At 54.1% G+C, this 27,253-nt stretch overlaps 3 protein-coding genes across 13 annotated transcripts; 1 reads left to right on the top strand and 2 right to left on the bottom strand.

Moving 5' to 3' along the window:
* Nucleotides 1-1,391: 1,391 nt before the first annotated feature.
* Nucleotides 1,392-13,357, bottom strand: ARHGEF15 (Rho guanine nucleotide exchange factor 15). Of its 7 annotated transcripts, none has more exons than XM_082441376.1 (16): nt 13,008-13,352; nt 12,828-12,931; nt 10,436-11,094; nt 9,515-9,841; nt 9,203-9,257; nt 7,981-8,353; nt 7,713-7,873; nt 7,387-7,539; nt 7,123-7,252; nt 5,706-5,780; nt 5,511-5,603; nt 5,262-5,422; nt 5,026-5,178; nt 4,783-4,865; nt 4,568-4,672; nt 1,392-3,104 (listed from the first exon to the last, which is right to left on the bottom strand). In XM_082441376.1, exons 3-16 carry the CDS (start codon nt 11,043-11,045, stop codon nt 2,953-2,955), a joined length of 2,631 nt encoding a protein of 876 aa, XP_082297502.1. In that variant the 5' UTR covers nt 11,046-11,094; nt 12,828-12,931; nt 13,008-13,352; the 3' UTR covers nt 1,392-2,952. The 7 variants fall into 7 exon arrangements, 6 of the variants coding, with proteins under 6 accessions (XP_082297502.1, XP_082297505.1, XP_082297504.1 ...); XM_082441379.1 differs by lacking the exon at nt 12,828-12,931 and having other exon boundaries at nt 7,387-7,491; nt 7,981-8,192; nt 8,295-8,353; nt 13,008-13,349; XM_082441378.1 differs by lacking the exon at nt 12,828-12,931 and having other exon boundaries at nt 7,981-8,192; nt 8,295-8,353; nt 13,008-13,346.
* SLC25A35 (solute carrier family 25 member 35) lies at nt 11,071-24,605 on the top strand. 3 transcript variants are annotated; one of them, XM_082441457.1, is made up of 6 exons: nt 11,071-11,149; nt 20,359-21,782; nt 22,681-22,746; nt 23,204-23,356; nt 23,712-23,846; nt 24,002-24,605. In XM_082441457.1, the coding sequence occupies exons 2-6, from the start codon at nt 21,408-21,410 to the stop codon at nt 24,173-24,175; spliced, it is 903 nt and encodes a 300-aa protein (XP_082297583.1). In that variant the 5' UTR covers nt 11,071-11,149; nt 20,359-21,407; the 3' UTR covers nt 24,176-24,605. The 3 variants fall into 3 exon arrangements, with proteins under 3 accessions (XP_082297583.1, XP_082297585.1, XP_082297584.1); XM_082441459.1 differs by lacking the exon at nt 23,204-23,356; XM_082441458.1 differs by lacking the exon at nt 11,071-11,149 and having other exon boundaries at nt 15,186-21,782.
* RANGRF (RAN guanine nucleotide release factor) lies at nt 24,573-26,030 on the bottom strand. 3 transcript variants are annotated; one of them, XM_082441479.1, is made up of 5 exons: nt 25,815-26,030; nt 25,609-25,725; nt 25,249-25,405; nt 25,055-25,158; nt 24,573-24,851 (listed from the first exon to the last, which is right to left on the bottom strand). In XM_082441479.1, exons 1-4 carry the CDS (start codon nt 25,889-25,891, stop codon nt 25,069-25,071), a joined length of 441 nt encoding a protein of 146 aa, XP_082297605.1. In that variant the 5' UTR covers nt 25,892-26,030; the 3' UTR covers nt 24,573-24,851; nt 25,055-25,068. The 3 variants fall into 3 exon arrangements, with proteins under 3 accessions (XP_082297605.1, XP_082297604.1, XP_082297603.1); XM_082441478.1 differs by having other exon boundaries at nt 25,073-25,158; nt 25,270-25,405; XM_082441477.1 differs by having other exon boundaries at nt 25,073-25,158; nt 25,815-26,029.
* Between the last annotated feature and the right edge of the window lie 1,223 nt (nt 26,031-27,253).

Raw genomic sequence — 27,253 nt, 5'->3', positions numbered from 1 at the left:
CTCCCGGCAGTGGAAGGGTGGACTCTCAACCTCTGGACCGCCAGGGACGTCCCATACCTTCCCCCGCCCCCACCATCCATTATTCCATTTTCTCTTTCTTACCAGGGCCCCATTCCTTCTCCCATCCACTTTCTCCATGCTGCTGGTGGTCCTCGTTCCCTCACATCTGCCTCTTTCATGCCCCTCTACCCTCTCCGACAGGCCTGCAGAATGCAGACCCCTCCAGGACCACACACACACACTCAGGTCACCCCAAAATGGAAAGGGGCCTCTGAGATAGCAGAAACATGACAGTCCCCTTCCCTCCCTGTCTTTCCGTCTCTTTGGAACATGCGGTTGTATTTTGTCTTTACTTCCCCCAAACAATTCTTCACTGGTCTCCATCTCCCCATCATCCCAATATTAGAACCTCTGACTTGGAGCCTGGAGGCTTCCTTTAGTGGCAGGACTCGGGGAGGGAGTGAGGAGTTGAGACGGAACATATATGGGGCACATGTGCAGCTTTGTGTCTGCCTCTGGATGTGTGTCTGTCTGTCTCTGACTATGTCAGAGGAAGAGGGGAGTTTGTGTGGAGGAACTCCCGCACCAGGAAAGGAAGGAGCCCGTAGGCCAGCTCCCTCCCCATGACCGCTGCCTTCTCTTTCTGGACTTCAATCCCCTTGCGACCACCCCTAGAGTGCCCTCTGCCCAGATCTTCCCAGATGCTCCCTTCTTGTCATTTGGGTCTCAGCTCAATGTTACCTCCTCCAGGGTCTTCCCCAAAGCCACATACACACACACACACACACACACACACACACACACACACACACACACACACATACACGGCACTCTGTATCATAGCCTTTGCTATATTTTCTTCATAGCATTCACTGCTACCTGATCTTTTCTTACTTACTAACTTGTTCACTTAGTAACTTCCCCCCACCTGCTCCCCCAGAATGTAGGCTCCTTGAGGTCAAGGCCTTTGTCTGTTTCATCTCTGTGTCCCCAGATCCTAGAAGAGTGCCTGGCACATGGAAGGCACTCAATAAATAGGTGTAGAATTGAAATGAATTAGACACAGAGATGCTTGCTGGTCAGTAAAGGATCTTTATTGCTGACTGATTGCCCTTTGTGTCCTTCTTGCTGCATCTTCATCCCCTGCCAGAGCCCCATCCATATCTGGCTCTGCCTGTCCTCTTCCCCAACCTGCAGCAGCTCTCTGCTTCAGCATCTGCAACCCTCCTCTCATCACACCGCCATAGATCCCTCAGGAGCTATGAGTGCGCCAACACACCTTGCACCTGGTCTCCAAGCCCCAGTTCCCAGCAGAGCTGAGCCCTGCTCTCAAAGGATCCCTTTTCAACCAGCCCCTCCCCCCTAATAAAGTCACATTTGGAAACCACTGCTCCTTTAAGCACATGCTCCCTGGAGAGCCTCAATGCAGCTCCACCATTTATTGAGGGTTTCTCATATGTCAGGCACTGTGCTAGGTGAATCTCCAAAGTCATAGACATGCCAAGTGCCAGTGCCTTTCTCCCTCTCAGTCTCCCAGAGTCCTTGCACCTCCAGTGGTCTGCGTGGCGGTTTCTGTCCTGGGCAAGTTGCCATGCATGAGCTGAAGGGAAGGTGTGATGGCTCAGCTCAGGGACGACCTTGTGCCAGGCCTGGGACCCCAGGTGCCAGCAGCTGTCTGCTCCGCTCTGTCTCCATTCCTCACCTCCTTCTGGCATTGTGCGGGGGCAGTTTCTCATCTGGAAGCAGATGCTCTGGGTGGGATTAGGCAGTAATGCTGGTTCTCTGTTCTCTCCCCACTGCTTGGCCCAGTGTTTCTGTGAAAGGACCAGGATGAAGGCAAGAAAGCCCTAGAGGCTCAGCTGGCCCGAGATCCACAGTTCCTGTTTCTTCACTCAACCCTGGGACCCAGAGCCAGTTTGAAGCCCGAGGCTGAGGCTGAATGGCTGGTTATCGTTCAGGTTGGAGGATCTGCAGGCAGGGATTATGGAGGCCAAGCTTTGGGCAAGGAGAAGGGCCTGCAAGCTTCAGGAGGCCTCGGACCCCAGTTACTGGCCATCTTCAGCCCCTTGGACTCCTCTGCCAGGCTGCTTGGCTGCTCTACAATATCATCCCCCAACTGTCATGGGACCCTGGCCTCCAAGAGACCCAGAACCCAGGCCTCTCATCCCCAGCTCTGGCCTCTGCCTGCCAACCACACCCAGCACATTCTCCACTGGAGCTCAGACCTAGTGTCTTTCTTGAGGAGACTAATAGGAAAAATGGGGAGTGAGGGGAGAAATAGAAGATTCAATCATCTGGGAAGGGGGCAACACCACACACACATCATGTTCAGCAGAATCACCTTCCTTGATACATATACAGACATAGGCACACACACACAGATTCTCTGAGACACACACTCCAGATTCTTCTAGAAGAGAGGAAGTGGCTTAAGAGGACACCGGAGGCACCCCAGGAATGGAATCTAATACTTCCCAGACTTAAACGGCAAGACGGTCGTTGCTATAGCACCAAGCAGGGTTCCTACTGGTCTCTTGCACCCAGATCACCATCTTCTTTGGCTGGATGTGTCCCTACTGCTGGCTATTTTATCCTAGGACTTTACCTCCAGTGCAGCCCTCTTTTAGCTGCACTGCCCTAGCTTCGCTTTCTTGGCTGTGAGCATAGCAGGGATATTCACTGGCCAGAGGCTCAGCCAGCTCAGCACCCACTGGCACTGAGCCTCTGTCTCCACTGGCAATCCACTCAAGCCATCTTCATTCTCCCTCATGCGTGGGCTCAGATGGCCCTGTTTTCATTGGCTGCCCAGTCTTGAAGCTCGGTCCCTATTGGTTGCCACTGAGGTAGCGTTTCCACTGACAGCAAATCCAATGGATGGATGGGCTTTGTCTCCTCTGTGCCAGGCTGCCCGCTGTCCCAACTTGTGCCGCCCCCCCGCCCCCCCGGCCTGCATTAGGGTTGGGGGGCACTGGGGGAGCCTGAAGAGGGCCCAACAGCCTCCAGGAGCCTCTGGTGCTGACGAAGGTGCTTCCTCCTTTCGTGTTCCCCCGTGACTTCACACACCAACTGCGCAGGGAAGGCCCCAGGAAGCCCCTTCAGCCAGCCTGGGGAAAGAGAGACAAGGGCCTAAGTGGGACCGGGGCAGGGGGCAGGTCAGGACGGAGAGGAGGCCCAGTGGGGTCTAATGCCTGAAGGTCATGGCGGCTGCGGGGATTAGTGGAGAAGCCTTGGAGAATTGGTAAAAAGGCCATTAGAGGTGGAGGAAACATCATCATCAAAGAGGGTCGGGGTCCTTCTGCTCAGTGTTATGTGGCAGCCTGGACGGGAGGGGAGTTCGGGGGAGAAGGGATACAGGTATATGTATGGCCGAGTTGCTCCGCTGTGCACCTGAAACTATCACAACATTGTTAATCGGCTATACCCCAATATAAAATAAAAAGTTAAAGAAAAAAAAGAAAAAGAGGATCGGGCTCCCTCCTCTGTCAAGCCCTGCGATGACTGCTCATCTCACTCAGAGTGAGAGCCAGACTCCTTACAGGAACCTACGAGGACCCACGTGATCTGGTCCCCGTTTCCCCTATGATGTCATCTGCTTCTCCCCGTTTTCCTCACTCCCTCTAGCCACACTGGCTTCCTTACTGCTCCTCAAACACACCAGCCTGACTCCTGCCTCCCTCTGGGACACTCTTCCCCCAGACACCACGTGCCTAAATTCCTCACCTCCACCAAGTCACTGCTCGCAAGGTGCCTCCTCAACAAGATCCCCCTCGACCTCCCTACTTAAACATGTAAGCCTACCCAACCCCGGGACTCCTGACCCCCTTGACTCTGCTTCACTTTCATTTTCCCACAGCACTTACCACCTTCAGACAGTATAATTTACTTATTTATCTTTTTTTTTTTAACATCTTTATTGGAGTATAATTGCTTTACCATGTGGTGTTAGTTTCTGCTGTATAACAAAGTGAATCAGCTCTATGTATATATATATCCCCATATCCCCTCCCTCTTGCGTCTCCCTCCCACCCTCCCTATCCCACCCCTCTAGGTGGTCACAAAGCACCGAGCTGATCTTCCTACTAGCTATCTATTTTACATTTGGTAGTGTACATATGTCCATGCCACTCTCTCACTTCGTCCCAGCTTACCCTTCCCCCTCCCCGTGTCCTCAAGTCCATTCTCTGTCTGCGTCTTTATTCCTGTCCTGCCCCTAGGTTTGTCAGAACCTTTTTTTTTTTTTTTTTTAGATTCCATATATATGCGTTAGCATACGGTATTTGTTTTTCTCTTTCTGACTTACTTCACTCTGTAATGACAGACTCTAGGTCCATCCACTTCACTACAAATAACTCAATTTCGTTTCTTTTTATGGCTGAGTAATATTCCATTGTATATATGTTACTTATTTATCTCGTTTATTCTTTATTGTTTCTCCTCCACTAGAATGTATAGTCTAGCAGGGCAGGCATATCTACGTGTTTGGTTTACTGGTGCCGAGAACAGCGAGTGGCACCTCATAGGTGCTTAATAAATATTTATTGAATGAATAAGTAAAAGAATCTCTCACCTTCGGGGCTCTTGTGTAGGTGCTTGTGGGGAGCCCTGGACTCCAGATTCCGTCCCTCAGTCTTGGCAGGTGTGGAAGTCTCTGAACAGAGTTCCTGGGAACAGTCTGGTCGGGGCGGGTGACATTACAGTGGGATCCAGACTCTTTTTAGCTTCTCTCCATATTCCCCTGAAGACTCACTTTTCCTTCCCTCCTCCCCTCTAGGGAACACTCACCACAGTCCTCATAGATGGTGCCCGGGGAGCAGGGAAGGGGGCCTGGGGTAGGGAAGGCTCCCAGCCAGCGCTGCATGTCTGATCTGGTGGGAATATAGGGAAGGGTCACAGTTGGCCCGGGAGATCCTCCTGGGGGTTAGTTAGGCAGGGGCTTCGGAGGAGAGAGATTAGGGAGGAGGGTGGTGGACTCGGAGAGGTCAAGTGAGGGTCCCCAGGGTGTTTTCTGAAGGAGACACAACTCACAGGGATGAAGCTTGGAGTAGCCGGTGGGTGGGACGGCCCTGGTGGTTGCTGAGAAGGGAGAGGCGGAACGTAGGTGGTCCAGATGGGTCCGGGACCTGCTGGGCCTGGACCAGGGAGCGATGGGCATAGTCCAGAACCTGTAGCCGCTGCCCACTGCCCAGGGAAGAGGAAGTTCAGAGGGAGAGCAGAGGTCCAGCGGGAATCCTGCCTGGGCTCCCTCCCTCCCTGAGACCCACCTCTTGGGCTGAGTGATGAGCAGCAGGTCACTGAAGAGCAGCAGGCAGAGGGGGGTGAAGCGGGGGCGGGAGGCGAAGAGCACACCCCCCCTCCTGCATCCTAACTCAGTCAGCTCCCCCTGCAACTCCAGGCGCCTGGACCAGGAGACCAGGGGCAGGGCCTGTGAGGAAGCAGGGGGGAGGTTCTGACTTCCCTGCAGCACCAGCACCGCAGGGAAAGGGAAGCAGGGAGCCTGGGCAGGATCTAACCTTGACTTTGTGGAAGCGCAGCCTCTGCGTGAGCCGGATCAGCTCCTCTGTCTGCTTCATGCGCCCCACCTCGGCGCTGCACCGCTCAATGATCTGGGTAAGGGGAGCCAAGTCACCCACTCCTACTCCCTTCCACCCCTTCCATCCCTCCCTACCGCCTCCTCACCTCCTCCAGCCCCAGCATCCCCCTCCAACCTTGCTGACAGCACCCAGAGCCTTCTGGGCATTCTCCTGGCGGCTGGACCCCTCCTCTGTCTGGCGCAGGATATTCTGGGGACGAGGAAGAAGGGTAATTGGGCCCCTGCTCTGTGGCTCTGGGATTCAGAGGGGCTGCAGCTCAGAGGACCCTGCCTGGCTTGGCATTTGGGGGTTCACAGGGCTGGGGGACCAGCCTCACCACTCGCTGTCTGCATAACCCTGAGCAAGTCAGGTTACCTCTCTGAGTCTCAGTTACCCCATCTGTAAAATGGGGATAACTCCCACCTTCCATACCATTAGCATTGTTGTGAGGATTCTGCAAGCAAATATACGTAAAGTACTTAGCATAGTCTTTGGGACATAGTAAATGCTGAAAAGAGGGTTGCTATTATTTTAATAATTATTAACCACAGCTATTAGTACAAACAATATAGCGTGGGGTTAAGAGTGCCTGGATTTAAAGTTTGCCTCCATCAATTATTATCTGTGTGACCTGTGGCAAGTTATTTAACCTCTTAGAGCCTCAGTTTCCTCATCTATAAAGTGGGGTCAATAATAGTTCCTACCCTCACATAGTCGTTGGTAAGGTTAAACAAGCGTATTGCACTTAGAACCATGTCTAGAACAGACACCCAAGAGTTGTTTAGCTATTATGATTAATATCATCATTATTATGTTGTTGTTGTTGTCTACACTGGGGATATATAAAGCTGAATAAGACAAGGGCACTGATGATCTAGTTGGGGACTCTTCACATTGAGATCCCCACATCAGGCAACCTAGTTTAGGGAGAAGTTTCTACTCTGTAACAGAAGAGTGTTTCTCACCCCTTTTTTCAGTATCAACCCACTAAGGAATCTTTTTAGACATTTTTTCCCTAGTTGTTGCCCCCACCCCCATCAAATTTTAATACCACAAATATACTGTATATCTATTTATACACCCTGGCCCTTTGGAGTACCACAAACCATTGGAATAGTGAAGATTTTTTTGCCCCCCAAAGAACGAGTTTTTGCCTCCTTGAGGGTGATACCACCCCACTGGGAAGGCATACGGTCAAAGACAGGACTGAGAGGACCTAAAAAACCCCTCACCACATTCCCCCTGAGACCTGGAGAGAGAAAGGGACTTGCCCAAGGTCGCTCAGCCAGTTAGTGGCAGAGGTAAATCTAGAATTCAGGTGTCTAGCCAGAGGCTCTTTTCCTGCACCCAGACGGCTCCTTGAAACGTTTGGGTAGCTCCAGGTAGGGTTTGGTGGGTCCTGGATGGAGAGGCCCCGATTAGGAGTCCTGACTTAGGGGATTCTTGTGTTTGTGGTGGGGTGGGAAATGGTGATGGCGGGGCAGGCGGCCCCTGCGGAGAGTTCTCCAACGGGGTTGGTGGGGCCGAAAAGGGCCCAAGCCAGGACGGCTACCTGCAGCAGCATGCGGAGCCGCGTGATGCGCTGAAAGGGCAGCAGCAGGAAGGACGGCAGCGGGAGCCGCTGGCACTTGGGGAGGCTCTGCAGCCGCCGCAGCTCCGCGGAGAAGCGCACGTTCGTGTCCCTGTAGAAGCAGGCGCAGGCTGGCGTCTGCCTCGAAGCCCCGATCTCCCCGCAACCTGCCCCGGCCTGGATCCCGACCCTGCTCCCCATCTCCCACCAGCACTGGTGGCGTGGCCCCGCCCCTGGGACGCTCACATCAGGCGGCTGTACGTCTCCTCCTGATACTGCTGGTTCCGCACGTAATCCACGTACACGGAGAAAGGCCCCACGGCGTGGGCGTGCACCACGTCGCACAGGTCGCTGATGTGGGGGGAAGAGCGCACACGGGACAGTAACTTCCCTAGAAACCTGGGGGAGTGGGCGACAAGCAATGGAGCGGGGCAGAGAGCCAGGTGTCCCGGCTTCTCGAGGGACGAGCTGGGCACTAAGTGGGCCCTGCAGGGGAGGCCCGGGGACAGGAGAGGGCTGAGGAGTGCCTCCTCCCGAGGCCCGCTTTGCGGAGAGGTGGCGGCCCCACTGACCGCTCACTGACTCCCTGGACGCGCTGCACGTTGGAGAAGAGGGTGTGGTGATCCCGGGGGGTGAGCGTGTCCCGGAGCGCCTGGCTCAGCACAAAGGTGTCGGTCAGCAGCCGCAGGGAGCGCAGGTACGAGGCCTCGGATGTCACCACCTCGAACAGGCTCTGAGGAGGAAGAGCAGGGCGGGAGTGGAAAGCCCAGCTCCCACGCAGCCCAGGCGCCGGGTCCCAGGCTCCGCCGCCCCGCCCCCCCGGACCCCAGGTGCGTCCACCTCCTGCATGCGCCTCTCCTGGGGGCTGAGGGTGTCCAGGAGGCCGCTGGCTCGCACAGCCGGAAGCTCCTGCCACAGCGTGTTGCGAGGCCCGGGGGGCCGGGCGAAGTGGGGAGCTTCCCCAGGATTTGCTGAAGAGGGTCCCCCATCCTCACTGACCCCCCACAGCTCCTCTGACAGCACGGCTGCGCGATAGGTCTGGTACAGGGGCTCTGGAGAGCAGATGTCGCACATCAGCGAAGTCCAGTGCCCCGGAACCCTCGCCCACTGCTGGATGGTCTCAGCAGGGACCCCCCGGGGCCGGAGGCCCTCACCGTCCTGCAGGGGCAGCTCCCAGTTCGGTTCCTTCAGCTCCTCCAGCTCCTCGTCCTCCCTGTGGAAAGAGAGAGGGATGGGGTTCCATCAGAACCACCGCCGGTGCACACCTCCAGGGGGCGCTCCTCACGTGACAGTGTAAGGGGGTGCACGACCTGCATGCAGGTTGTGTGCAGGGACTGTGAACAAACCCCGGGTCGTTTTATGTGCCTGTTGTATGTGACGCCCTGTACTAAGTGCGCCCCAGCCATTCCTGCAGTCTCAGCTACTGTGCACCGGAGACTTCCAAGCCTCCATCTCCAGGGCTCTCATGGAATGACCATTGTCTGGAATGTCCTGTGGGTGCCTCGGTACAACTCAACCTGGGCAAACCCAGCTCTTATACCTCCCCGCTCTGTTCCGGTCATCAGCACCACCATGCACCCTTTCACCCAAAGTAAAAGCCCGGGAGAATAAACTCCAGTAAATGTTTGTTGAATAAATGGATGGCCTCAGATTAACTCTGATAATGGTGGTGAAACGATTAACAGGCCCAGATAACACAGGAGAGATGTTCCTGGTTGATACATGGATTCACAGACAATAATTTCGATAGAAGCTCAAAGTGGGGGAACTAAAATGGTTTATTATGGCCCTGGCTCGTCACCAATATCCGACCCCAACAACTTTATGAAGTACTTGGTATGTTTACCCCCATTTCACAGGTGAGGAGGCTGAGACCCAGAAAGGTTAAGTGACTTGTATAAGGTCACACAGCTGATAAGGGACAGAGCTGGGCTTAGAAACCGGCACTGCTTGTCCCTAAAGGCCTAGGCCTTCTTCACTCCACACTTGTGGGGGTGGGATTCAGGTGGACCGGAAGGTTAGTCTGCTCTCAGGTAGGAATAAGGGTGGGAGTGTTCGGTACCTGCCCTCCATGGTGGCTGGAGGATTGTTCTGAGGGGCGCCATCGGGACTGTCCCCTAGAGAGAGAATCCAGAGAGAAGAGAGCAAGCTTCCAGGATCCCCAGCCCAGGACTCCTGACTCCCGCCCAGCAGAGACTGTTACTATAAAAACTACAACTCCAGTCAGTCCCAGAGCAGCAGCTGGCAGAGGAACAAGAAGCCCAGGGCCTGCTGGGGGTTGTAGTGAGTTGGTGTTCAGAATGCTTCACCTCCACCCCGTGGAGCCCAGAGGCCCCTTCCCAGCCCAGAGGTCCACTCCCCAGGGGCCCTGTACCTGTTTGGATTCCATCTTCAGAGGGCAGATCGAGATCTGGCTGTGGGGCGTCCCCAGAGCTGGTGACGTCCTGTCTGACCCGAGTTGGTTTGGGGGGCTTGAGGGGTGGCAGGAGTTTGCGCTCGGCAGTGGAGCGGTAGGACGTGAGGACGACTGGGGGCTGGCTTGGAGGGCTGGGGCGGGAGCGGGAGGTCCGCAGTGGGGAGGCCCGGCAGAGGGCCCTGGGGCCGTCCTCATAGCCCCCCGGTGGCACCCATCGGAGCTCCAGGCCGGGCCGGGCCACGTGGCAGACACAAGGGCAGCAGGGAGGGCAGGCCAGCGCAGCATCTGTGGGAGACAGGGGCATCCTTAGGACACCCACTCTCCCCAGGCCTCCTCCCTCCCCTTAACCTGCCCAGCCTCAGGAACATGGAGGTCAGCCCTAGGCATCTATCACCTCTACCTTGACTCTCTTCAAACCCCCAGAAATCTGAAAACCAGATTTTCCAAACATGGAATCCAGTTTTTAAAAAGTAACCCCTTAGGGCTTTCCTGGTGACACAGTGGTTGAGAATCTGCCTGCCAATGCAGGGGACACGGGTTCGAGCCCTGGTCTGGGAAAATCCCACATGCCACGGAGCAACTGGGCCCGTGAGCCACAACTACTGAGCCTGCACGTCTGGAGCCTGTGCTCCATAACAAGAGAGGCCGCGATAGTGAGAGGCCCGTGCACCGCGATGAAGAGTGGTCCCCACTTGCCACAACTAGAGAAAGCCCTCGCACAGAAACGAAGACCCAACACAGTCATAAATAAATAAATAAATAAATAAAAGAACGTGAATTTCTTTAAAAAAAAAAAAAAAAAAGTAACCCCTTAAAGTACCCAATCTTAAAGGCCTGAAAACAAAGAAGAGGAGCCGGATTGAGCCAGCCCGGGCTTACCTGGAGTGCCGTTCTCCTGGGACCCACTCCCAGTGAGGATGCCCTGGGCGGTCTCTCTCTCCCCATTCACATCCAGTCCCCCTGGAGGACCCGGCTCCAGGGCATCTGGAGCCTGGACCCTGCCTTCAGCCCCCCACTCGAACCTGCCAGCCAGTCTCCGCACGGTGCCTGTGGCCGAGGCAGAGCCATCCTGGCCAGGGGCCCGGGTCGAGTGGAGCGGGGGCAGAGCTGTTTGGGGTGACCCGGAGGGTTTGGGTGGGGGCACTGGAGACCGGAGAGCAGGTTCTGGGGAGATGGAGCGCCGGGACACTGGGCTGGGTGTGCCGGAAGGCGAGTCTGGGGAAGTCTGGGAGTCAAGGCTGGCTTTAGAAGCTGACGGGGGCAGAAGGGCTGGGGGCTTGAGGGACGGGGCTGGGGGCTCCCAGAAGATGGGGGTGCACATCAGGCTTGGCGCCTCGTTGGCAGTGAGGGGAGGCTCTTGTGGAGAGGAGCCGTTGTGGTGGGCCCCCGGGGACTGGGCAGCCCGGGGGCGAGAAGGGGGGCGCGGCCGGATGATCCGAGGGGGCTTCTGAGTAGGGGGTGTTGCTGCAGGAAGAGACTGAGCTGACATCTTCCTCTGAGCTCTTCCAAGGAGTGGGGTACACTGCTGGAGTCATCCCCTGAGGAAGAGGGGCAGAAAGAGAGACCCTTAGTGCCCACGAGTAGACCGAGGCCGTGAGCAGAAATGTTTGCAAGTAAATGAGCCAAGATTTCAGAGTCAGGAGGGAAGGCGGGTACACTTCCTCTCTTCCCATTTCCACTGTCTTCTCCCTCTACCTCTCACCGCTCCTTATTCCATTCCCTGAGGACTCTGAACCCTCCCTGGCACCCCCAGCCTCCATTGCGCTCTGTCTTTCAGCCTCTGCTGCCCCAATCAGGCCAGAGGAGACAGTGAGGCCAGAGTTGGGGCACCTGGGTAGAGACCCAGGCTGGGGGAGGGGTACAAGAGAATTGGATCAGTAAGGGAAATGGGGTGTGCTGGTAGAGCCGCTATGTGTCTACCTGATTTATTGTGTTTTGTGTCTGTAGTGTGTGCTGTGGAGGTTTGTGTGTGTGGTTTAAGCGTGAGTGGACATGGTGTGTTTCTAGTGCTACATGAACGGGGTGTTGGCTGCTGTGTTTCAGAGTGTATCTGTCATATGCGAGTGTGCAGTGGGAGAGTGGAGTACACAGTGTGTGTGGTGTGCTGTGTGAGATGGGGCTGCAAGGGTGTGTGTGTTCCGTGCTGTCGTGTGGGGCGTATGTGCGGTGTGCGTCTGCCTGCGCGCCCGCCTGTGCCTGGACCGTGAGGGATGCATCACTATTTCCCTGCTCCAACGGGCCCTCCGCCCCCATTTCCCAGTTCCTCTCTCCGGACTCTCCCTTTCCGGATTATTTTTAGTCTCCTTTTCCTGCCATGAAGATTCCTGGAGCCTCTGACCCCAAGAGCCCAGGAGGCCCCGGCATGGTCTCTCCTGCCCCATCCTCATCCCTGCCTGTCTCCCAGCCCCCCACCTGGTCCCGGAGAGAGGCCCCGGTGGAAGCCTGGGTCCTGCCAGGATGCCTAGAGGGTGGTCAGGAGGCCAGAATAAAGGTGAGGACCAATGGGGCCAAGACGCTGGGACCTGGGCTCACTTCCTCCCGCCGGGAAGGCGCTGTAATCCTGAGAAGGCAGCAAGGTCCGGGCTGGGAGACCTGGCGCCCCCAAACTCCCCTGTGGAGTCAGCAGGAGAGTCAGATCCCTCCAGGCCCCAGATTGGTTTTTGAGAAATGATGCAGGGTGGGGGCTGGGAGCTGTAGACTGGGAGTCTTGCAGCTCAATGGCCTCTGTGTTCTGGCAGGAAGCTCCTTAGGTGACCCCGGGCAGTAGCCTCGCCAGCTGGCCAGCTCCTCCCCAGCCCTGCCCCCCTCAGAGATCCCTGCCCCCCTCAGGTACCTGCCCTAATTTCCTCCCCCCGCCCCCCACTCAGGCCTCTCGCAGGGATCCAGGTACTCGGCCCAAGCACTCACCCTCGAGGCCTCTCCACTCTCGGTCACCTCCCGGGGCCGAGTGAGTAGGGGCAGGAAACAGGAATCGGATCCTCCTCCCAACCGGACACCCCCCCCCCAAACCACACCACACTCCACATGCGCACACTGGGGCTCTGGAAGATGTGAGGGACCCCGAATGCCAGGTTTCGGAGGATAACAGAGTCTGGGGAAAGGATGTAACTCAGCTGTGGAGAGTGGGCTGTTTGTGCACGTTGTATGTGCACCTTCTGTCCTGGGTCCGCATTGCTGTGTGGACAGCGGCCAGCGGTGGACAGGGGTGGGGGTGAGGGCAGGGTGGCAATGGCACCGGCTGGGCTGGCGGGAGGGCGTGGGCTCCAGACACCTCTGGATCGCTGAGGGATGCGGTGTGCGTCCCTCGACGGCGTGTCTGACCATCTCTTCCACAACTCGCATGACAGCCTGTCCCTTTCGCATCCAACCTGCCCCCTGGGGGTGAGTCAGCCCATTATTTCACACCAAGGGACCCCACCGCCCATCCTGGTTTCCCCCTCCCTAAATTTACCTTTATCTTTTTGGAAGCAGTTTCTATTTTCAGCCCGTGCTGCCTGCCCCTTGGAGCAAGGAACGCGGGGCCAGGTCTCTGATGGTCTGTTCCTGTGTTTCTGGGGCGGGAACTGAGGGCCCAGATTGAGATCTCCGCAGAGGAAGCCAGTTCCTCAGCCCCACCCGCCCATTGTGTCATGAGAGTGTGTGTGTGTAGTGGACCAAGGGGTCGGTGTGATATCTCGGTGCACCCCAGGTGGATATGCCCTTTGCTGGGCCCCCTGCCTGCTCCCCATTCTCAGTCCCTGTCTCTCAGGGTCCTAGCCCCTGACTCTCCCTGTCCCCCTGGGAGGCTGTGATGTTGATTGGCTGGGAGTCAGTACCCCTGGGGGCGAGGGCAGTGGGCAGGGGTCCCTCTCACCTCTAATTTGCTCTGTGATTGAAGAGCTGAGTTCCCAGGGCTCAGAGTGTGTCATAAAAACAACTGAGGGGGCGGAATGAGCCACACCCCAGCCTGGGAAGTAGGGTAATGAGAGGAAGATGCAAGGGCAGTTAGGAACTCAGGGGGCCTTTGCCCACGCCCAGGTGCCTGCTTTTGCCAGACTTTCTCTCATACACACACACACACACACACACACACACACTCCAAACAAGACGCTAAGACGAAAAGCCAGAAAACTGGGATAAAACATATGTTTTAACTCATTTTTCCTCAGAGTAAAAGACAAAGTCCAGAGTAAAAGACAAGGTCCAACAATGAACCTAAACCTCTCCTCTTAGGCACATTCCTGCCCCAGGGCCTTTGCACTGGCTGTGTCTTCTGCCTGGTGACCCCCTTCCCAAGACTTCCGCATGAAAGAGTCCCTCACCTCATTTCTCAAATATCACCTTCTCAGTGAGGCTGCCCTACCACTCTTTAAAATTGCATCACACCAAATTCCTGACGCGCCTTTTTTCCCATAGCAATCATGCCTTATAACATAGCATATAGTGTATTACTATTAAATTGACATAGTATGTTTATAGCTATATACACATTAGAAAGTAAGCTTCCTGTCAATAAATAAATGATGACATTTTAAAAAGAAGAAAGTAAGCTTCCTGGAGGCGTGATCTTTATCTGTTTTGTTCACTGATATACCCTAAAATTCTGGAACAAGTTCAGGCACATAATAAGAGGTGCTTAATATTTTGATGAATTGAACAAATTGAGTTGAATCCTCCCCACAGCCCACTCACTACTCCCCTGGCTCTCCTTTCCTACAGACCATTTCCATAATTCTGTTGATCCCACCAGTTTCCCATCTCTCTCTCTCTCTCTCTCTCACACACACACACACACACACACCACCCCCAGGACCAGACATCCAATCTCCCAGCCCTCACCTCTAGATCCTTTTCGGCTTCCAGGGAGAGTAAATCTCTACAAGAGTGCCTCAGGGACCCTATCAAGAAAGCTAGATACATGTGTGTAGCCAAACAAATCCTGTTTTTTGTTTTTACTAAAATAGGAATGTCTGTATTAGTTTTACTACTTACAAAAATAACATTTAAAAAGATAACTGGGACTTCCCTGGCGGTCCAGTGGTTAGGACTCCACGCTTTCACTGCCTAGGGCACGGGTTCCATCCCTGGTTGGGGAAGGAAGATCCTGCAAGCTACACAGCACGGCCAAAAAGAAAAATAAATAAACAAAAAGATAACTAACCCCAAAGTGCTGGCTGTTGGCTGCAGACATGTTGGCACTTGGTACTACATGAACCACCCCAGCTCTGCATGGGGGTATGGGCACAAAAAGAGGAATTAGGTGGGCTGGGCCGCCCGTGCACCTTTACCTGTCCTTCCTGGCTCGTCTGAGCTTATTTCCTTGTCCTCTCTCTGTCCTTATCAGAGACCCACCTGAAGGCTTTTCACCTGCCTGCCTGGTGGGGAGAGACTTCCCCTACTCCCAAAGGCAGGATAGCATGTTTTGGGGAACTAAAGTTCACTGGAGCTACACTGAGAATGTTCTAACACTCCTGACAAAGAGGTTCCATTGGGCTCCCTGCTCAAAGCAACCACAAAGATGAAAAGCATGACATTTCAGATCTATACAAATCACCGTCTATTTATGCCCCATCTCATTCCAAAAAGAAACTGAGCTCTGAAAATTGTATCATGTGATATGTGCCAGATTGTTTTTGCATAAACACCTTTTATTTATTGTACAAATACCTTTGCAAAGGTACTGAAGATTTTTATTTTATTTATTTATTGTTATAAATTTATTTATTTATTTATGGCTGCGTTGGGTCTTCGTTGCTGCGCACAGGCTTTCTCTAGTTGCAGCGAGCGGGGGCTGCTCTTCATTGCGGTGCGCGGGCTTCTCAGTGTGGTGGCTTCTCTTGTTACGGAGCATGGGCTCTAGATGCGCAGGCTTCAGTAGTTGCGGCACTCGGGCTCAGTAGTTGTGGTGCACGGGCTTAGTTGCTCCATGGCATGTGGGATCTTCCCGGACCAGAGCTCGAACCACCCGTATCCCCTGCATTGGCAGGTGGCTTCTTAACCACTGCACCACCAGGGAAGTCCCAGAAGATTTTTAATATAATGATACGTTCTTCCACCACCCCGACAAAGCAAAAGTTTTCCCTTTTTCTACCTTCCAAACGTGCCATCATAGTTTCAATTCTGTTTTCCGCTTCATAACTATTTGCCATGTTACTACACACATGGACTTTGTAATTATAATTTTTCCTGGAGTGTAATATTGCATCAACTAGATTTTGTCACCCTGGTAACAGCAGTAAAAGTCTTCTGGGAAACTCTCATCCACCACCCCACTCCATGTGGTTCCAGCGGGACGGTCAGTCACAGCAACCTCCTCCTGGCCACCAGACCCAGATTCAGCCAATCACAGGATCCCATTCCTCAGGCCACAGAGACTGGCCCAGCAATGAGCAAATCACCCATGCCAGGATGTCCTGCCCTGGGTCTCTGGGAAAAGGCATCTTTCTCTTTCTTCCAAGGTCATAAAGCAGGAATAATATAAGTCTGGAGCAATCTGTGTCTCGGCCTCCCTTTCCCCACAATAGAGGAAACTAGTCAATAGTGAGAGAAAATGAGCCCCACACCGGAGGGAAGCAGAACCAAGAGATGGAGGGGGCCTGACATCATTTAAGCCCCTTGGACTGCTCAGTTTCTGGAGCCACTGAATTCCCTTTAGTGCTTAAGCTAGTTTGAGCTGAGCTTCTGTCACTCACTGTTGAAAGAATCTTAAACGCTATAATTCATTCTCGAGTGCAGGGCATTTGGGCAGCTTCCAGTTTTTGGCATTACAATTAATGCTGCAGTAAACATCTTTGTGAAAAACAAGACAAAATACTTTCAATTTAAAAATGATTAAGGGGAGTTCCCTGGTGGCCTAGTGGTTAGGATTCCGGGCTTGCACTGCCATGGCCTGGGTTCAATCCCTGGTTGGGGAATTGAGATCCTGCAAGCTGTGAGGTGCAGCCAAAAGATAAATAAACATTTTAAAAAATAAAAATGATTAACAAAGTAGCCCCAGAAGCTTCAATGTGGTTGGTCTTGATCTTGCCCAAAGATTCTTTGCTGGAAGGTTGGAGGAGTCCTTAGGTCTTTCTATCTCACCCCTTTACCTCCACATCAGGTGGCTTCGACCCTCCTTCAGTCCTCCTTACGTCACTCACCTGGTTGTTAGGAAAATCAGGTAAAGTTTGGCCAGGCCACGAGGCGAGGTATGGGTGACCATGTGGGGAGACCATGGAAGTGGAGAAACAGTGAAGAGGAGAGTAGGCCCATCTGGAGAACTGTGAGAGGGAAGCTTAGCTGATATGAAAAGACGGGTATGAGGCTGGAGGAACATGTAGAGGCCACCCCACGGGCAACCGGACAGGGCAGAACAGGCACTGAGGTTTCTGAGCAGGTGGAGGAGTGGATGGCAAGAGTTGTAACCAGTTCCCCACCCATTCCCCCTCTTCGGGTACCAGCACCGAGTTTTCTTTTGGGGACCCGCCCTTCCATCATTCGAGGTCCACATGGCCCATTCTTGGGGAAATGTACGGCCCAGAAGCAGCCAGTCAGCACATTTCCTCTTCCCTGGCTACTGAGATTGGTTCAGGGGTGAGCGTGTGACACAAGCAGGGACAAAGCTTAATTCATGCAAAAAAATCCCTTCCAATGGGAGAGGCGCTCATGATGAAGGAAGTGCTGAGTCCCACTGGCCTCTGATGGGGCCAGGACCTTGAACTCCAATAGAATCCTTCATGGAGTACAAAACACCTAGGCCCTCTTTTCTGTCTAGAAAGCTATTAGGGGTAGGTAGCCTGCCTGTGGTGTGCGATAAATCAGGAAGGGGGCAGTGAGGAAACGCTGGCCCGCTCTGGGAATCCGTGCAGGTTCTAGTCTATGCGAGGACGGAGGATTCTGTCCAACTGCCACCAGGTGGCGTGTGAGCACTTCAGGTGTGGGGCCTGGCAGCCAATACGAAGCCATGGGTGTCTAGGCCACCCCAGGTAGAGGTGCCGAAGAGGCACAGCTCCGTGCCTTCCAGGCCTCTGCATCGTTCACCCTCCCCTCTCTGTGGTTTCACCCCTTCTCTCAGACCTGGGGCCATCTTCGTGCTTCCCCTCCACTCCTCTCACACGTGTCTCAGGACATTCATACCCAGGGGGATAAAAAAAAATGATAATAGCCTATGATAATCAACACAGCATGGTATTGGTGAAAAAACAGACACATAGATCAATGGCAATGGGCCAACAGAAATATAGTCAACTGATATTTTTTCAATTTTTAAAAAATTGAGGTATAGTTGATTTACCGTATTATATTAGTTTTCGGTGTACAACATAGTGATTCAAAATTTTTATAGATTATATTCCATTTATAGTTATGATAAAATATTGGCTCTGTTCCCTGAGTCAACTGATTTTTGACAAAGGAGCAAAAGCAATTCAGTGGAGAAAGGATAGTATTTTCAACAAAACTTCCTGGAACAACTGATATCCATATGTAAAAAAAGACACAGACCTTACATCATTCACACTCAAAAAAGATCATGGACCTAAATGTAAAATACAAAGCTATGAAATTTCTAAAAGAAAGTACAGAAGATAATCTAGGTGACTTTGGGTTTGGCAATAAGTTTTTAGATACAACACCAAAAACATGATCCATGAAAGAAAAAAATTGATGTTAGACTTTATTATAATTAAAAACTTCTGCTCTGTAAAAGACACTATTAAAAGAATGAAAAGACAAGTCATAGACTGGGAGTAAATATTTGCAAAACACTTATCTGATAAAGGACTGTTATCCAAAATACACAAATAACTCAAACTCAATGATAAGCAACCCAGTTTAAAACAAAACAAAACAAAAAAAACAAAACAAAACAGGGAAAACGGCTTCCCTGGTGGCGCAGTGGTTAAGAATCCGCCTGCCAATGCAGGGAACACGGGTTCGACCCCTGGCCCGGGAAGATCCCACATGCCACAGAGCAACTAGGCCCGTGAGCCACAACTACTGAGCCTGTGCTCTAGAGCCCACGAGCAGCCATAACTACTGAGCCCGTGTGCCACAACTACTGGATCCCGCGCACCTAGAGCCCGTGCTCCACAACAAGAGAAGCCACCGAAACAACAAAGAGTAGCCCCCCGCTCTCCGCAACTAGAGAAAGCCCGCGCACAGCAACGAAGACCCAACACAGCCAAAAATAAATAAATAAATTTTTAAAAAAATAAAAATTGAGCTTCTTTTAAAAAAATAACACTTTAAAAGTTGTCTATCTGTAAGGCATCTGGATATTAAAAATGAAAGTCTTCAGCAGTGGTTCTAAAACTTTAGCACATATCAGAATAACCTAGAGGGTTTGTTAACCCCTGTCAGGCCCCCACCTTCAGTGCAGGAGGTCTAGGGGGAGCCTAGAGACTCTGCATTTCTATTGAGTACCCAGGTGCTGCTGCACTTTGAGAATCACTGGTATAAACTCAAAGATTAAAACAATGATGAACTCTCATCCTATAAGCAGATAGGGTAGGGAGCTTGAGACTTCAGTCAACTAAAGCTTGGACTCTAGCAACCTTTGCCCCTATTCTATGCTGATTCCTCTTCTGCTCAAGCCCCTTCACGAATAAGCATACACCACCCAAACCCATTCACTAATATGCATGTATCCTTAGCTTAAAACGTCTCCAATTTTGCTGTTTGGGAGACACTGCTTTGGGAAAGATCCCCTGTGTTCTCCTAACTTACTTACAAATCCTTCCTTCTCTCGCTCTTTTGCTTGGTTGTGTCTTTTGGCTCGCCACTCACCAAGAGATGAATTCAGTTTTCTGGGTGTCAATCCCAGCCAGCAGGTGGAGGCATTTGGGGAGCATTCCTTGGAAATTTTCAGGGGACCCTTTCAGAACCTCTCCTGAGAAGCCCCGTTATCTGCTCCACCCCTCCTGCCTAACCCAAAGGCTCAATGATTTAGCAGTACACTGGGGAGATAAGACCCAGACTCAGCACCCCAGCGCCGGGGACACCCAAGAACTTCCAGAGTACTGGAGGACTCAGAGTAAATGACTGCTAATCAAATGAGAAACAAAGGTAAATGCCTGAGGAGCAAAGCGGGATGGAAGTGGCTAAAAAGCTTCAAGGATCAGGAGATGAAGCTCAAGATGAAGAGTGATTTGGAGGTCACCAAAATAAGGGTGCAAGGACTTTCCCCGGCAGTGGGAACAGGATACACATGGGCACAGGGAGACTGATAATTGAGCATCTAGAGAAAATGCAACACTTTCACTCAGGTTTGTGCAATAAATAATTATCATTCCCATTTTACAAAGGAGGCTCTGAGATGTTAAGTAGCTTGCCCAAGGCTATCCAGCTGGTAAGCAGGAAGACCCAAACTGGAACTCCGAAGGCCTCTGAGTCTAAGTTTGGTGGCTGCCTTACACACAGGTGTGCCCCCTTGCCTCCTCCTCCCGCCCCAGAAAACATCTGCTATCCTCCTGCCATCTTTCTCCAAGCCTTCCCCCCTCAACCCCTTCCCAGCTAGCTTCCCGAGTCTCTTTTCTCAGAAGTTCTTGCGTAATTAACCATTACCAGGCTCATGAACTAGGGTAGGAAGGAGTCCAGAGTCTCAGGACCTCTCCCACCACTTGCTGGCCCTGTGTAACCTAAGCCCAGCGATCAAAACCCCGCCTTACTTAGCCTGTCTGGCCTTCTCCCTGGTTTGCTGTGAGGATCAAAAGAGCGTAGGGATGTGACTTTGTTCCCTCGCCATCCTTCGGGACCCCTTCCTCCGCGCCCGCAGCCACCACACCCCCGCGCTGGAACCTAACAAATATTTTATCAAGCCTAAGGAGATCTGTCCCGTCCAGCAGGTGTGTCCCATCTGCCTCGCGGGAGGAGCCGCAGTTTCCGGGCTCTCCTGGCGCCTGAACCGAGAGGGAGTGGACCTACAGTTTGGCAGCCCCACCCGGCGATGACCTGGGATACAAGGCGAAGGAGGGGAGCCCTCCGCCCGCAAGACCAGCAGCCCCAAACAGGCAGATGAGGGACTGCTGCCTCCGTACTCGGCCTCTGCGTACAATAACCCAGGGTCCAACCTCTCCTCCCCGCCAGTGATAAAACCTCTGCTCCCTGGGGACCCCTCCCAGTACTCCGAGTCCGCAGCCCAGGCACTGGTACCGGGGTGGCGAGAGTTAATTCCAAACGCCTCTCTGTGGATTCCGGAGGCCGGGTCGCCGAGAGCACCTCCCATTGGCCGCAGAGCCGGCTCGGCGCTGATTGGCTGAGGCTCTCGGCTAAGGCTCCCCATTGGGCGCCGCTCTCCAGTGATTGGAGTGTGGCGGCCCGGCCTCCGCAGGCTACCTGGGGTGAAGCTGCTGCGGGCTCCGGCAGCTGCCTGAGGGCGCTCATCCCCGGCCGGAGCCTCGACTTCCTTCCCCGATACAGACCTCGTTGCTGTCCGGGGACGCCACCGGATCTTCTCCTGGATCCTTTCCCTCCTTAACCTGCTGATTTTCTTTTTCCTTCCTCCCTGGCTCCGGTCTCTCAGCTCCGCGTTTCCCTCACCTACTCCCGGCCCCCACAGCCGGCCATCCTCAGCATCCCACCTGCCGCCCTCCTGGCTTCTGCCCCTCCTTGACCTCAAATCCCTTGATTAACAAGTCCCTGTCATAACCTTCTCGCCAGACTCTCCTAAACTCATATTTCTTCTCTCTTTGCCATCTCCTGACTCCCAAATTCCAGCTAACCCTTGACCTCTTGACATTTGACCCTGACACTCTTGACTCCAGACCTCTGCATTTCTACCTCCTGCAGCCTGGACTGCTGGAACTGAGGCTTTCCCCTGATTTTCTGACTCCGTTTCTGAAGCTCATTTTAACTTTCTTACCCCTGGGCCAGTTCCTGCTACTGCTGTCCCACCATGGACTTCTTGATGAGCGGCCTGGCAGCCTGCGGGGCCTGTCTGTTCACCAATCCCCTGGAGGTGGTGAAGACCAGGATGCAGCTGCAGGGAGAACTGCAGGCCCCCGGGACCTACCGACGACACTACCGAAACGTCTTCCATGCCTTCATCACTATCGGCAAGGTGGACGGCCTGGCAGCCCTGCAGAAGGGCCTGGCCCCTGCCCTCTTATACCAGTTCCTGATGAACGGCATCCGGCTGGGCACCTATGGGCTGGCTGAAGCTGGGGGCTGCCTGCACACGGCTGAAGGCACCCTCAGCCCTGTCCGCAGCGCAGCAGCTGGAGCCCTGGCTGGGGTCATGGGAGCCTACTTGGGGAGCCCCATCTACATGGTGAGAAGAAGGGTCTTGCTTGGGGCCTTCAGGGCAGACCTTTGGTGTAGGGTGGGTGCCTGGGCCTTCACAACCTGATACTGAGGTTGGAAGTGGATTTGTGTAGGGGAGGGTGAGGAATTTGATTAACATACATCAACGAGTGTGGGGATCAGGGGAAGTCCTGGGCATTACAGAATTACTATCCCACAGTCTGCCCCTTTGAGTTAATCTGGTATCGGTGAAGGGTCAGGAACCTGAGGCCCAGAAAGGGGAAGTGACTAGCTCAAGGTCACCACAGCTGCTTGTTGCTAGGACTTGGCCCTGCTTAGCACTCTTTCTGCAAAGACGTTGGGAGGCAATGAGTTCTGTAGAAGGAGAGGCAGTCTGGTCTCACTCCCAGGGTATGAGATTCAGGGACAGTGACTTCTCCAAAGTCAGCTGGACACATGCCCCCCACAGGGCTTGGGGGCCAGAGAGCAAGTTTTGCCAATGACCCCTCACAACCTGCCCCAGAGTCTGATGGGGAGTTGGTCATGATGGTGGCCGAAGATCCTGTCTGCTGGTCTGGGAGTAGGAGCTGGCATGAGAGGCTGGACACCAGGTCTTGCCTAACATGAACAGTCCTAGGAATTGTTGCCATTCTCCAACCTCTCCATGCCCGCCCCTTCCCCCAAGGGAAGAAGGATGCAGAGGGGGTGGGGTGTCTTGCAGCGCTAGGAGAGCCATCCCCCAGGACTGGAGCCAAGGGACACAGTCTCATGACCAGTTTATTAGGTGGGAACAACAATAATAATCAGATTAGAAGGATGTTCATTGCCGAACACCGCAGAGGAAGTGTGAAGGGGTCAGGCATTTGGGTGTCTGAGGTGGGAGGCTGGCCGCTGGGCCATAGGCTGTGATACTCTCTTGTCTCCAGGTGAAGACACACCTACAGGCACAGGCAGCCACAGAAATTGCTGTGGGGCACCAGTATAACCATCAGGTGAGGGTTTTCCAAACTGCTGGCGTCCCTGCCCATTCTCTTCCATTTTCCCCCAGGTTTCTGCCTGCACCCAACAGCCGCAACCCAGCCACGGCTCTGCCCAGCCCATCAGTTCGGCCCTACCCTGCCCCTGGAGTCCACCCAGACCTTCTTATCCCCATGTTTCCTGTTCCTCTAGCTTCTGCACGTGTTTCTCTTGCCCCATTCTCCTGACCTGCTAATGTCCTCACTTGCATATACCCTGCCCTGTTCTGGGGTGGCGAGGGAGGGAAGGATGGGTTGGCGGACAAGTGAGGGCCACATTCATGCTCTAAGCCCACATGGCACTGGTTGCCTAGACATCGGGTGCCTTTTATGGACCCATCCTTGGCACTGTTAGGAGGTGGCAGCCCCTGATACCTGGGTGACTGAACCCCGCCCCCATGGTCTTTTCTCTGCCCCCCCCTCCCCCAACCAGGGCATGTTTCAGGCGCTAATCAAGATTGGCCAGAAACATGGTCTGGTGGGGTTGTGGCGTGGGGCCCTGGGCGGCCTGCCCCGAGTTATCGTCGGTTCCTCCACCCAGCTGTGCACCTTCTCGTCCACCAAGGACCTCATGACCCAGCGGGAGGTACTGCCTGGGAAAGGGGCGGGGCCACCCTGGGAATGTGGGCAGGGGGAGGGCAAGCTGAAGTGGGCTCAGCTTGAAGAGGGACAGTGCCAACATTCAATGTGAGGGAGCGGCAGGAGGGCTTGGGGGGTCACTGTCTCTTTACAACCTTCCCACAGGTCTCTTGTCACTTCCTCCCAGGTGCACCTGAGTCCTCAGGGCCTTCCGCTCTTCCTCCTTCACAGTGTTATCACCGGTGGAGTGGAAGCTCCCTGAGTTACCAGCTCTCCACTGTATCCCCGGCGCAGGGCCTGGGCTTTCCGAGGGGTTGAATGATTGGCTGACTGACAGAGCTCTTCCTCCCTCCGCCTCTTAGATATTTCCACCCCAGAGCTGGAAGGTGGCTCTGGTGGCCGCCATGGTGAGCGGCATTGCGGTGGTCCTGGCCATGACACCCTTTGACGTGGTCAGCACAAGGCTCTACAACCAGCCCACAGATGCTCAGGGCAAGGTAAGGGAGTGCTCTGGGGTGCAGGCAGGCAGGAAAAGCCAGGCGGGTGAGGGAAGCAGATTGTGGGTGCAGGTAGGAAGCCTAAAATGCAGCCTGCTGAGGTGAGGCCCCTGGTGGCCTCTGACAAACTCTGCTCTTCCTCTTCAACCTTTCAGGGCCTCATGTACCGGGGCTTGCTGGATGCTCTGTTGCAGACGGCTCGGATAGAGGGCATTTGGGGCATGTACAAGGGTATAGGTGCCTCCTACTTCCGCCTCGGCCCCCACACCATCCTCTCCCTCTTCTTCTGGGACCAGCTGCGCACGCTCTACTACATGTACACCAAATAACAACAGCCACTCTTCCAACACTCCACCAAGTCGGCGCTCCTTGGACTCTTCTGACTCCATTGTTATGACCTGGTGACTTCTGACCAGATGATCTTTCATCCGTCAGAGGGGGAACACCAACCCCACTCCCTATCTGTTTTCTCAGGGTTGAATCACTACAAGGGATCGTTTCCCTCCCTTCCTTGGGTGTCGCTTTAAACCTTCCCTACCCGTACCCCTGTGAATTTCACACCCCTCTCTCAGGGCTGAACCAATCACTCCAAAGTGTATTTCCTCCCTTCCTCCACTGCTGGCCTTGGGTCCCTTCTGATCCCATGCACAATTTGAAACCCCACCGTCCAAGACCAAAGGGAATTGGGGGGACCCAGGTGTTCTGTTAGATTCAAAGGCACAGAGATTATATTGGTTATAAAGCAAGTTTATTTCTGCAGAGAGCAGGTGTCTTATGTTTATGCACTGGGAAGGAATTAGGGGAATATATCCAACCCTTTGATCCCCTTGCAGAACAGAGGCCCCAAGTCTTCAGAAGCAGCATGCAGCATTTCAGCGTCCTTACTGGGGACCAAAGATGTTGGGATCGTGAAGGGTCAGACTGGTCACCAACTGTTCAAAGTCACCCAGGCTCCAGGGCGGAAGTGAAAGATTTTCAGGGCCAAGAGATGACCTATTCTCAGGGCTTGGGGTGGGGAACAGATACAGAGAGAACATCATCTGGGCCTTGGGCTTGTAAATTCCCATTTCCTGTTTCCCAGAGAACCTGGTTATCTGTGACCCCAAACCCCTGGCCCTCTCCCACTTCCTTGGAGGACCCCCCAGCCAGTCTCTCTACTCTGCCCCTCCAAGCCAATTCTCCTGGGGACCCAGTCATGAGCCATGTACCCTTTCCGTTCTCCTTACGGGGGCTGATTGAAGGTGAGCAGGAGATCAGTCTGGTACTGGGGCAGCCGCAGCAAGGCCTGGTACAGTGTCACATACTTTGCTACCTAAAGTGATCAGAGTCAGGATGCTTACCTGATTCCCTAAAGCCACCCCCTTCACCCCTCCAAGACGTCTCACACTCCCCTGGCCCTCACCTGCTGGTTTTCTTTAGCTACCTGCTGCTTGCCAGAGAGGATCCAGGCTTCTTGACAGCAGCCCCTCAGGGCCAGGTTCTCCAAAAGGAGGGGCTGCACAGCCTCCACTTGCACAACCCTAGCCTCCTGCACCCCGCCAACGTCCTCAAAATGGTACCTGGAGTTGGGGGAGCAGGGTCAGGGAGGGGCATTTCTCACTGCCCCTTACAAGCATCTCTTATCCTAAACTTCGCTCATTTCTGGTGATGTGGTGTAACCCTTGGAGTTCTCATTGCCCAGATTAACCGTCCCGCCACAGGCCCCGCCCACTCCTTCGGCTCTGGTCCTCCCATTGGCCAGCCGCGGGCCCGCCTCCCTCACCGCGCCGCCTCTTCGCCCTGCACGTGGGCCTGCAACTCCAGAAGTTCCACGATCAGGCTCTGGTCTGTCACGCGATGGCAGAAAACTTCTTGATTGTCCGGGACCGGTCGGAGGTCGCTGGAGAGAGGCGAGGCACACCCTGGTTGACCCCGGCTACTTCCCGCAAGCCACCTGGTCAGCCTCCTTTGGCGCCCGGGCCTTCTTACCTTACGTCGATGGCCCCCGGAGGGAGAGTGGCGGAGAAGGCGCCCCCGAACAGTGGGTAGTCTCGCGTGGGCTCCATGGGCCTGAGACTAGGGTATGGGCATTAAAGATTTAAAAGAAACCCACATGGGGCCACTTTGCATCACCTCCGTTTCGCAGCAGCCACAGCCCCCTTCAGGTCTTCCTCTGCTCCTGACCCTTTAGGATTTGGCCCCGCCCCGCGATCACGCTGGCCAATTGGCGCCCACGCCTTGGTGGGCGGTGCCCCAGCGGAGCTCCTCCCGGAAGCCAAGCTCTTAGGAGGGCGCGGGTTGGGACCCCGGGGTCTGCTAGGAGCTGAGACTTAGGTTTAGGACTTGTGACACTCTCGTGGTTACTGGCCCGCGCCCGCCGGTCTCCTCCTTCTAAAGGGGTCGCACTTTCTAAGAGTGTTGCCTGAGACCCTCCTTAGGGGCCGTTGCTCGTCCAAGGGACCGATGTCTTGTGGGGTCTCCTGAGTTGGTGGGGATAGTTTCAGGGTCTCCCATATCACTCTCCCGGGCCTCTTGACAGGGAATGAGCTGCCAGCCAGATCGCTAATTCCCGGATGCAGGGAATTAGGGGAACAATGGGGCCAGGTGTGCGGGGCCGGGTTAGGATTCAGGACTCACCTCACGCCTTCCTGAAAGCAAGACCCAAACCGGGGATTATACATCTAATTCCCCTCAAATCTTCACCTTGGGAACTGAGGTGAGGCGAGGGGATGGAGGGGTGGGGAGGGAGGCGTTGCCCACCCCTCACACACACGCCTGGACGAAAGCACAGATAAACTGTTTTTCTTTCATAGATTTTTAGAGTGTTCTTAAAGTTTCAGCACAAGTGTATCCTCCCAGCTAATTGCTCCATTCATCTTTGATCCCCAGCACCTGGCAGAGTGTTTAGAGCATAACAGACCCATGATGTACTGTTGAGTGATTGAATGAACCCAACAGGGTGAGTTTTGGAACCCAGGGGACCACCCATACTCTCAGGGGTTCTAGATGTCATCTACTTACAAGCCAAAAAGTGAGCAAGAGGATTCTCATCCTGAGGCCATCCTGTTACTGACCAGGGTTCTTGGCCTCCTTAATTAATAGAAATTGATCAGAGGCCAGACAAGAAATTCAGGCAAGGTTTTATTGGGGCCCCTGCTGCAGCAGGGGGAAGTGAGAGCAAACAACAGTTTCCCTTGCTTGCTGGCTCCCTGAGGCGGTGGTGAGCTTGTTCTTTATGTGGGTGAGGGTAGGGGTGTGTCCAGGGGTCAGGCCGGAAGGGGGGGCTTAGGTGGTTTTCCCACCCCATAGGTGGTGTGTGCAGGAGGCATGCGCAGTACCCTGCTTTTGCTCCGGGCTCTTCAAGAGTGGCAGTTGGGTTTTTTGGTCTCTTTGTATCTTTTAGCAAGGATTTGCCCCGACTGCGCATG

Source organism: Balaenoptera physalus (assembly GCF_965194825.1).
Source record: "Balaenoptera physalus genome assembly, chromosome: 20".
NCBI classification, from domain to species: domain Eukaryota; kingdom Metazoa; phylum Chordata; class Mammalia; order Artiodactyla; family Balaenopteridae; genus Balaenoptera; species Balaenoptera physalus.
The sequence above is the reverse complement of the archived record's forward strand: the minus strand, read 5'-3'. Positions and strand labels throughout refer to the sequence as shown.